This window comes from Pangasianodon hypophthalmus, chromosome 9 (genome assembly GCF_027358585.1).
Source record: "Pangasianodon hypophthalmus isolate fPanHyp1 chromosome 9, fPanHyp1.pri, whole genome shotgun sequence".
In the NCBI taxonomy this organism is placed as follows: Eukaryota; Metazoa; Chordata; class Actinopteri; order Siluriformes; family Pangasiidae; genus Pangasianodon; species Pangasianodon hypophthalmus.
In genome coordinates this window covers 12,725,441-12,736,646 of record NC_069718.1, presented here as the reverse complement: position 1 = coordinate 12,736,646, position 11,206 = coordinate 12,725,441, and the positions used below count along the sequence as shown (strand labels likewise).

Below are 11,206 nucleotides of genomic sequence, written 5' to 3'. Positions count from 1 at the left end.
GCCAGTTCTGGGGACCCAATGCCCTGCAGTTTCACATTTTTCCCCATACACCTCATCAGATAATTAACATTGCTGTATGCTAGGCAGGAAACCCGTGCGCCGAAAAAAGCACTGAAAGCAAAAACGCTTACTCTTTTCCTCTAGAAATTGCAGGCCAATGCTGTTTAATCATACATTTGTATAGAATATATTCTTATGTTATTAGTTTTACATTTTTTGCTTCAATTCCTGGCTTTGAGTTAATGACATATATGGATTATTCAAAAATGGAAAACATGAAACTATGAAGAGCTGTACATCTGGTATAAATAACTTGAGGAAAGAAAATTGTGATCAAAATGTTTAATTGGAAAGGTGAAAATCATTCATGTAAAATGCAAGAAGAATATCTACTGTTACACAACAAAAATTAACACAGACTGAAAGGTTGGGAATTTCTGAAAGGAAATGCCCATGTTTTCTGTTCTGTTTAACAGGACATGCATATGAAAACTTGCACTAAGTAAACAAACAAACAAAAAAAAGAATATGTACAAAAAAATAGATAGTAAGCCCAATCTATGTCCCAGTAAAATATTGTTCCAGTCTGGTGTTTAAGGTTTCCAGAGCTTGAGCAGGCCATCTTCACTGTATGTGCTGATCATGTTCTGATGAGGGTGGTGGCTGATACCAATCACATCCTTCTCATGGACCTGACAGAGAGATCAGAATAATCATTCGGTTAAATATTTCCATTTCTCTCACCAGGTGCAACACCATCACGTGTAAAGGACAAAACATTAAAAATTCCTAAAACAGGGGACATGTCACAGTCTTTAAATGGAGAGTAAATGCAGACTTACAGTCAGGGTTCTCTCCAGTTTGCCGGTGACTGTGCTGAAGCAGTAAAGCACAAAGTCCTCTCCCACACAGTAGATCCACTCTCCTCTGGGGGAAAGTGTACAACACACGAAATCTCCCCCTTCTCGCTTACCAGAGCTGAAGCTCCTCACAATCTGCAGTGCATAAGCATTTTCAGAAGTTAAGACTTACCTCGCTCAGCAGGAAAAAAAATAAAATAAAACAGTACATGTAACACCCTAAGAAATATAAATGCACCACATGGCTGGCTCTACGTCGGTGCAAGTATGAAATTGATACACACAAATGATACATGATGTAAATTACTTACAATGATTGTGCTAATTTCAGTGGGTCACGCATTTAGATAGGTAGGTACGGCAGTGTGGGTGTGGTTGAGCATCAGGAGAGCCATAGAGAATGAGTGGGTAACGAGTGATTGTGTGTGGTTTACGGCAGCCTATTTACATGCTCTCTCTTTTTTAATAGGCTGCGAGACACCAATGAGACAGTCCTGCTGCGCGAACTTGACGCAAGCAAGTGAAATAGTTAGGTGTACTGTGTTTGATTTTGTTTTAGTTAATGGTAAAGTAGTGGTGCGGAGAAGTGCTCCCAAAAGGAATTTAAATAAAGAATGGTTACAGCTGAGCTCTCTCCATCCCCAGCCTCCCGTGCCCTCACTCCCAACCCATATGCCAGTAATATCACAGTGTGTTAATGTCTGTGATGGAAATTTCACAGGAACTGGCCTCCTGGTTTTGCTATAACGGAATACACCTTACCTGCCCCTGCATGTTCATAATGACCACAGTGTTGGACCGATTGCACACCACAAAATGCTCAGGGTTCTTGGGAAACAGGATCACGTTGTTCACCGTGATGTCTGTGCCAGCCGAGGTGCCAAGAGACTTAAACGTGCTTGTGCACTCTGTGGTCTTCATATTCCAGATCTGAACGAGTGAAAAGGATGATAAATATTCTATATTAGATTTACATTTACATTTATGGCATTTGGCAGACGCCCTTATCCAGAGCGACTTACAATAGCGCTTTGAAGTCTATCAAAAATACATTCTGATATTGGCTGACTAGGTCACAAACTAGGAATACCATCAGTCAAAAACTGTTGGGGAGGTAATAGACAAGTGCTCAGACAATACTTTTTTTTTTTTTTGGTAAGTGCTAACTTAATGTAAGTGTTAAAGGGCCTTGCAAATTTTCCTATTTCCTAATTCACAATTCAGTGACTGAGAACAGTATAGTAGTGTTCACCAGCGAGTGTCACACATGTAGAGAAGGATTAGACGGAATATGTACCTTCACAGTTCCATCGGAGGAGGCACTGATGATGTGGTGACCATCAGGAGTGAACGTGGCTTCATTAACAAACGAGGAATGGCCTCGGAACTCCTTCAGACACTTCCCTGACTTTAGACCATGAACTCTGCACAAACACAACACACCTTTCCTGTGAGCTAACGTTTTTTTTTTTTTAACATTGTGATAAGGCAATACATATGACCACCCATACGGCAATTAAAAAGAAACACACACACTAGGGTGGTCAAACTGAATTTTACTATTCGAACATTATGCAAATATTTCAAAAATATTAATGCATTTAAAGCCGAAAATCCATATCTGACTGTGTAAGATCACATTTCACTTTTGGTTGCCAGTGACAAGTTTACAGAAACATGCGTTTCCCAAATGTTGTCACTTGACCTAAGAAATACATCATGTCCATAGGGGTCAAAACATTGGCGAAACCGCCTACCATGCTTACTGTGATTTTCCTAGCTTACTATAAACTAAATAGTAAATGTGATGACAGCTTCTGAACAACTGAAAAGCCCTGTGTGTTTGGATTTTGTTGTATAAACGGCCGGTTTTCACCTCCAGTGTTCTATGAAATATGAACGTCAATGTTAGCTAGTCTAATGATAATAAAGTCATACCTAATTAACATTCAACTGTGTTTAAAACCTAAATGTTTTAAGTGTCTGAAATTGTAATGTTATTTTTAAAAGGAATTTGACAGCCCGGATACACACTGATATTGAATCATCATGGGCTTTTCGCAACTTTATTTTATACCTTGATTAACAGTCTTTGCTTAGCATCAGATCAAATAGAGCTTTAAGTTTGATATTTTACTCTAAGCTCCAGCTGCATATATCAGAAATCTCAAAATATCCTTATATATCAAGACGAATACAAAAACATCACTCTATCAGCACTATTACTCCATTAGACTCTCACCTGATGGTCTGGTCGAATGAGGCTGAGAGGAGCTGACTGCTGTCCTTACAGAAGCTCAGACTCGTCACACCCTTACTGTGAGCGCGTTCATATCGCCGCAAACATTGTCCACTCTGGATCTTCCATACCTATGAACACACATAAAGGACAAAATACAAATGTTTTAAAAGAGCTGTTGAACTTTGTGATGCTGCCCTTTAGATATTTGGCATGTGAACCAATTCAGTGTCTCTCCAACTATCATCATAAGAACATATGCACAGAATATGACAGTCACATTGGTAAGACCTTTATTTTGCCATCCTGTGCTCCTGTAGCCAGCATCTCTGTGTCTCTGCTGAAACACATGCACAGCACTGCGTCGTCCATCATCATGAAGTTGTCCTGCGCCTGGTACTTCAGATCCTGTACAACACAGATATTAGGTCGGTGTTAATAAAACAAATATATGAACGCACGCATTCAAACACTAAATTCAATGCCAAGCCTTGCTGATTTCATTTATAACTGCAACTAGAACAAATGTGAGGACCCGAAGCATGAGATAAGTGTGTGTACCTTTCTGATCTTGCCCGTTGTAAAATTCCACACCTCGATGAAACCATCAACAGAGCCAGTAACCAAATACTGGCCATCAGGAGAGAAGCGGGAGCACTCCACATGGGACTTCTGTCCAAACTACACCAACACATACAAAATAATTTTACAATCTTTTATGCATTCATTCAATGAGTCTTATGTTTCCAGTGAGCTTAACGTATTCAGTATTTTGAACAGTACCTTGATGTGCCTGCTCAGCTGTGTAGGGAATCGCTCCTCCTCAACATCCTTGACTGCAGCTTTGCCTCTGAACAAGTCGATGGTCATACCAGGAGGGAGGAGACCCTGATGCTGCTGCCACTTCAGAGACTGAGTGAAAGAGGAGGCACATTACTAAAGTTAAACCATACCTTCAAAAAATAAATAAATAAATAGAAACAATAAATAAATAAATAAATAAATAAATAAAGGTATCCAGATGACTGGTACTCTAAACAGACCTTTTGTTACATTTAAAGGCTACATGTCCATTTTTTATTTCCACTGCCACATTTTAAAATACATCAAAAATGCTATCAGCTTATCAGCATACTCATTTAAAATCCAGAATCCTTAAGGTTCTTCCGTTCTCCCTCTGAGGGAAACCTTAACGTTTCTATGTCGAACCCTACAACAGTGTTTCTCTATCAGAATTAAAACCATTTTGAAACTAAGAACCCTTTATTATTCCATAAGCCCTTAAAGAACCCTTGAAGAATCATGTTTTTCTAAAAAGTACCAAGGACCAAGACAGTTTAGCTACATTAAATGTCTGACAGGTCCCAGGTATTAAGAAAAAAAAATATATATATAGTTTTTTAAAGCTTCCAAAAAGAGTTCTACTTGGAACCCTTTCTGGCAGAAAACCATTTTGTTGTACAGTTCTACACTGAACCTTTAGCCTAAGCAAGTGTGTTTTTCAATTTCAAACATGAACCATTATAGATAAAGATTAATGCTAGCCCTCATTAATGGTCTAGAATAGTACATACATATGCGATTTGAGACACAATGTTAGTTTGTTTATTTAGTCGTGGTAATCCACCATGCATCAAGTTAATTTCTGAGGACGTGCACAAGCAATGCTCCATCGACGGGAGGATATGCACGGCAGCCATCTTACATACACATAGTTAACAGCAAGTAAAATCGAGCCTTTACACCAGATCATTACAACGTCTCCAAGACAACTTAATAGCTAGATTTTATACTAAAGTACAAAAGATCAAACTGGGTTAAGACAGAGTATGATTATTATTAATGCTAATCAAACCTGATTATTATTTTTAAGGTTTTTAAATGTTGCGATTCAGTTAAATTAGAATTTCAGTGATTCAGTTTTTTTTTTTAAATTTAATAATATATTGCATTTTCATGGTGTGAAAACCACAGTCGGTACTCAGCCTGGTGCTTTATGTGATGTGAACACAGTGTACTGCTACAATGTTTGTCTGCCTGTGCAAGTATAACTTTATAGGCTCTTTATTATATGAATGCATTCATAAACTAAATATTATAAGTTGTTAAAACTGAAATGCCATTAAAGGAATCTGACAGCCCTAGTGTGTGGTATTAAATAATAACAACGAAAGACCTTTACACGTGTAAAGCTACACTTGTATTCTTTAACACAAAGATGTTTAAGTCACTTGTGTCAGTTCTATTCTGTGTGAACCAGCAGTAAGGCGAAGGATGTGGTTTATTCCTCACCTGTGCGAGCAAGGCCATGAGACGAGATGGTGGCACCACGCTGACCTCGCCCGCCAGAGCCTGAGCAATAGCCGCCCGCCGCTTTTCCTTACTGCTGCCATCAGGATACGCCTGCAAACACACACACACGAGACACTTGTTTATTTACTCTCATGTTACAGGCAAATATTGAAAGCAGTTTGACAGTGACAATTTCATCCACCTGTACTGTGACTAAAAGCTAAGCTGTTTTACAAGAAAAAGTGATGTTCATATGCGGCTGTGTGGAATACAGAACGTGAACACCTCTTCTTGTCAATGTCATAACCCACCTCTCTGGGGTCAAAGTAGGAGCGAGCGAGCAGGTTCTCCAGGTGAATGTAGCGCTCAGGTTGAGTCTGTTTCAGCATGATCATGGGGTCGGTCTGCCTCAGCAAAGACCTGGCAGCACCAAGCTCTCTCAGCTCAATCAGCTCCAGTACAACCTGCCATAACACCACATGTCAGTTTACAAGGACAGCTGCTTATCCAGCTAGATACAATGGCCTTGAAAACACTATAACTACTGTAAGTTTATACATTTTTATATATTTTAAAACTCTTATAAGTGAATCTCACCTGTTCATAGAGGTCAATCAGTGTCTTGTCTGGGAGTTTGAGTGACTGGATAGCCTGTAAGACTGTGTCCCAGTGACCGCTGTTGATATCTGCCACAAAACTCTCAATACTGTCTACAGTATTGAGGGACACGGTGGTTTCCTCCTGCAGCGTCGCAAGGGTGCGGTGCAGATTATTTTCCTTTAAATACTGCATGATCAGACGAATCACGCTGCCAAAAAAAGCACAAGTTTTGTTTAGAATAGGACTGCACTGATACTACTTTTTCCATTTTTTAAACATAGATTTAACAACTCTGAATATCAGCCAGTATGTGCAGTTTCTGTGATTTTCCATACTGTTACAGGAAAATAATCAACAAAGTGGTGGTGTGACGGTTGTTTACTTTCCTATAACCATAGAGAAATTTACCAACAACTCCAAAATGTATATTCAGCGAAGAACGACACATCAAACTTTTCTCCTTGTTCTCTGTTGAAATTTAAAAATAAAACTATGCAGGTGGTCAAAGTGCAAAGTCCTCTGTCCTAAAGGCTCTATCTTGTCAGAAAACATTTTGACTGTTACATTTGAACACCTGCTTACAGAAATCCTGCGTCTACCTTACAAGTCTCTGTTGTTGAGTTGTTTCTATAGAAAGTGTAACATGTTAGACAGAGGACACTGATGTAAACCAGCCAGAACTGCTGTCAGAGCTGCTGTTAAAGAAAATTAATCAACACCTCCAGATTGAAGAATTCAACAGCGCTGGTATAAAACGAAAAGGAAATGAACACAAGACACACACACACACACCGTGAACACACACCCGGAGCAGTGGGCAGCCTTTTTTTTTTTTTGCTGCGGCGCCTGGGGAGAAGTTGGGGGTTCGGTGCCTTGCTCAAGGGTCTCACCTCAGTCGTGGTATTGAGGGTGGGAGAGAGCGCTGGTCATTCACCCCCCCACCTACAATCCCTGCTGGACCCGAGACTCGAACCCACAACCTTCAGGTTCACCTTCGTCCGACTCGCTATCCATTAGGCCACGACTGCCCCCAGTATTTGATTTACATACCTGATGGATCTAGTATTAAGGTTTATCTAACTGGTGTTTACAGACAATCCTGATGTGCACAAAGCAATAAGTTACTTGCATTTAAAACTGTAAATTACCTGGACAGGGTGGAGAGCTCCTAAATCCAATAGTAATGCCAATGCTTTAATTATTACAAGTTTAATAAAAGAAGAAAACAACAGTGTGGTAACAAAATAAGTAGCTTAAACAGGTAGTTGCTATATGAATAAACAGTTCACTGTAACTGTGGTCACTTTCTGTTTGAAAGGATTTTTTGTCCCCATTCATAACGTTTCATACACGTCGCCTTCAAACACAGCAGCTCCTGCAGCTAACAGGCTAATGCCTCTGCTAAGTTAGCTAGCTCGCTAGCTACCAAACCACAACTGCACCCCGTCCTGAAGAGCAACACGTATAAATAAAAATATTACAATTAATTCAAATTAAATGATTACAACTGCTGTCGGTAAACACAGCTCTACTCCTGTGTGTGTACATGGATCACAAAACAAGCCATGCATTATTAACCATGCTAGTAAACTAACGATGCTAATGCTACAAAGCTAACGCCACACAGTCAGGCCTGACCAGCTCGCTTTAACTTCCTTAATTTAGTGTTCAGCACAGACAACGCAAAAGCGCAACGTGCAAAAGGAGAAATAAACATGCATATTTATTTACTTACTCTGCTGACTCGATTTCAAGAGACATTGTTTATACTGAAAAACTGCACAACACGACGCACAATCAACACCGGAAGCGCACTTCTTCTTCCTCTGGTTTTGATCTTCCGCCTTCAAACATCATTTACCGCCACCTAGTGTTCACACGAAACCATTACACCTACTGATACACAAACACTCACGGCCTAAAATCACACAACCTACAGCCAAAACTGCCTCATGTTCGTCTGCCTGATTCATCACTATTATTTACAGCACTTTTATTAACAGTCTTATTTATATGAAAACAAAAAAGGACATTTAAAAGTTACTGCCCAAGCCTCATGGATGTATTTAATGTGTGTGTACATGAATGGTGTTAACATGACAATTGAAATGGCACTTAGGCCCGGTCGTACATACATCTGCACTCTGTAATAAGGAATTTGATGTGTCATTACAAAATTCAGTTGTAATGAGGAGAATCCTTATTAAATGGCAAAGCCAACTGCAAAACTGAAAATGTTTTGAAGAACATCATTTTTCCATTCTGAATAAATTGGGTGGCATACACAGAATTAACCTCAGTTGTCAATGGTAGTTGCTTTATATTTTATTTAATGTGGATGCTCTAAATTTGGTAGCACTGCACAGTGTGGTGGTGGTGCAGCCGGTAGTGTTGCTGCCTCACAGCTCCAGGATGGCCCAGTCTGATCCTGAGCTCAGGTTACTGTCTGTGTGGAGTTTCACACATTCTCCTAGTGTCTGTGTGGGTTTTCTCCGGGTTCTCCAGTTTCTTCCTACCTACCAAAAACATTCCAGTAACAAACATTCCATTCTAAAAAGTGTGAATGAGTTTGGGAATGAGAACACCCAGTGTTCCCGGGATAGGCTCAGGATCTCTTGGAGAATAATGAATAAATAAGTAATAAACTGCTTGATCTGGTGGTTCTACAAAATTATCATAGACAACAATGGGGACAGAAACACTTTTACAATCATCAAGAAATTCAGGTTCTCTGAACATGCAGTACAACTCTTTGCTTGGTAAACCAGTGCTGCATGGCTTATATTTGCACACTGGAATCTGATAGGAACACGATTACTTATATTATAGTTTGATGATACATTAACACTTGCCTGTCACATGCATTTAGAGTTGTACTTTCCCTCCCTTCTTAAAAGAATGCAATAAAAATGTGATGCCGTGACGTTTTTTTTTTTTTTTTTTTTACTTTGATCAGTCTGCACAATCCATTTCCCCCAAAAGCATTTAATCACTGGATGAAACAGGATAAAAGTTCAGGATGACTTCAAAAAAAAAAAAAAAAAGCTGGTGAACACAGATATATTTGTAACTAAGTACAGTAATGTGACTTGTTCATAGTAATAGTATTTCAGCGTTTAGATCAAATGGCACGAGTCCCAAAAGCTGAAATTAAACCCACGTCTCTGAGCTCAACACAGTAGTGAGGAAGCTTGTTTCTAATTACACAAAGCATTATCCCAGATGTTTGCGTTTCTCTTCCAGTATAAATTTATTCATTGGATTTGTGTTACACCAAGGGCAAAATAACAAATTTTTAACAATCCCCTAAAAAAAAGAAGCCCGGGAATTGGTTCACCTCCAATTTGTTTTATTAGATGAAAATGGGTAATTTATGGTGGAGAGAGGTGGGATGGAAGGGTGCACCTTTTATATGAGTGCTCACTGTTAGAGGACTCACTGTCCTCTAACCACAGCCAACACTCAGCCTCTGATGATTATACACACTTGAAAATCCCACAATGGCCATATCACTAGTATTGTCTACCTGTCTAAGAGCTCCAGTTGGCTATTATACAATCAACCCCTTTTTGGCTGAGTTGCCTGTTTAGTCACATGCAGTCTGAGGTAAACTCACTACACTTCGCTGATCTGTCCAGAAGGGGACGGTCTGTCAAGAGACAGAGCACCTCAGGTTTTACATGCAAAAGACAAAATGCTATGTCCTAAATCTCATAGTACATCTGCTCTACATAGATTGTTAAACTAGTCATGTAGCTACTGTTTAATTTACTATGGTTTGGGAGGTAGTCATGGGATTTCTTTCAGGTTTGATTCATTCCTTATACTGCAGCAAGGGTTTTCACTGTTATTGAAGGAGCCATTTTGGCTGCCAAACAGGAGCCACACCTGATAGTTGATTGAAGGAACACGACCTGATAAAACAGGAGGAATTCGGTGCGGCTCTTGCTTGGTGAGAACCCTGAGTGAAAACCTGCAGAAACTGTGGTTTCGCACTGATTCTTTAATGTCAATGAAAAAATTCAGATTTTCCATGAGTCTTATCCATTTCATTGAAGCATGTTTTCAGATGACATGCTGATGGAGTTGATCTAACATGGATCATCAAGTTTTAGACAAACTTGTGGAGTCCATCTCAGCTTGAGTACACACTGTCATGCAGCAAAAAGGGCACATGCCAAATACTAAAAAATTCTGAAATTCATGTAAATATTTATAAGATTCTGCTTCTCACTTTTCACATGCTGTTGATAATATCATACTGTATATAATGAAAACCTTTGTGTTAAATTGAAAAAGAATGCCAAAAAGAAGCATTTTCACTAGTGGTCTCAGATTTTTGGACCGCACTTTATATTCTTTCATTCATCTCCATTAACCGCTTTATCCTGGTCAGAATCACAGTGGATCTAGAGAATATACTGGGAACACGGCAAGAGGCAGGAATACACGACAAGAGGAAGGAATACACCTTCCTCATTTGTGCTCTACATTTGTGCTCTCCCCACTTAGCAGGATACCGATGTCTGTGTAAGGTCATATAGATCACGTTCACGCCTAGGATACGGATGCCTATGTAAGGTCATAAAGATCACTTTCAGGCCTAGGATACGGATGCCTATGTAAGGTCATAAAGATCACTTTCAGACCTCCGTGTCACCTTGTGCACTATACCGGTATCATACATGTACAACATTGAGGATTACATGTTATCAAATATGAGTACACATTTCGTGGTTAACATTTTATGGTTATAATATTTCTATAGGAGGAACCTGGAGAACCAGGAGGAAACCCATGAGAGAAGAACATGCCCAGAAATGTCACACAATAACTCGAGCTCCGGATCAAACCAGGGACGGCAGAGCTGTGAGGTGGCAACCCTTCCCACTGTGCCACCTTAAATAGAGAAATAGAAATTTCAAAGAATATTATTGGCATAAACATTTCAGTTTTGATTGATTTTAATTTTGTTTTCCAGATTTGAGCCATAGTGACTTCCTCCACAGTTCTGTCCGTATATAGAATTCTGTAAATAGCACAGTGTCAGTAGGGGGTAGGGTACAATTTCTCAAGGACAGTGTATCTTTTCAGCCTCCTGAACAAATTATGCTCGAGTCAGGTGTAATTTGAAATCAAGGAGAAGGTTCTATCACAGATGAGTAATCATTTAAACAGGTCTTACTTAAAGCATTAGTTACGCTCTGCCTAAGCC

General features: G+C 39.5%; 1 protein-coding gene across 1 annotated transcript; it reads right to left on the bottom strand.

Annotated features, from left to right (window-relative positions):
* Positions 1-327: 327 nt before the first annotated feature.
* Positions 328-7,872, bottom strand: smu1a (SMU1 DNA replication regulator and spliceosomal factor a). Its single transcript, XM_026918598.3, has 12 exons — positions 7,727-7,872; positions 5,989-6,199; positions 5,703-5,855; positions 5,392-5,502; positions 3,883-4,011; positions 3,661-3,780; positions 3,391-3,507; positions 3,103-3,230; positions 2,158-2,284; positions 1,623-1,790; positions 843-995; positions 328-692 (listed from the first exon to the last, which is right to left on the bottom strand). Exons 1-12 carry the CDS (start codon positions 7,750-7,752, stop codon positions 594-596), a joined length of 1,542 nt encoding a protein of 513 aa, XP_026774399.1. The 5' UTR covers positions 7,753-7,872; the 3' UTR covers positions 328-593.
* Between the last annotated feature and the right edge of the window lie 3,334 nt (positions 7,873-11,206).

Excerpts from the sequence above, each read along its gene's own strand:
- smu1a (XM_026918598.3), bottom strand. The coding sequence starts at position 7,752 with ATGTCTCTTGAAATCGAGTCAGCAGA. Across the intron at positions 5,503-5,702 it reads CCTACTTTGACCCCAGAGAG|GCGTATCCTGATGGCAGCAG; the intron begins GTGGGTTATGAC and ends GTGTGTTTGCAG. Across the intron at positions 2,285-3,102 it reads TCATTCGACCAGACCATCAG|AGTTCATGGTCTAAAGTCAG; the intron begins GTGAGAGTCTAA and ends GTGTTTGTGCAG.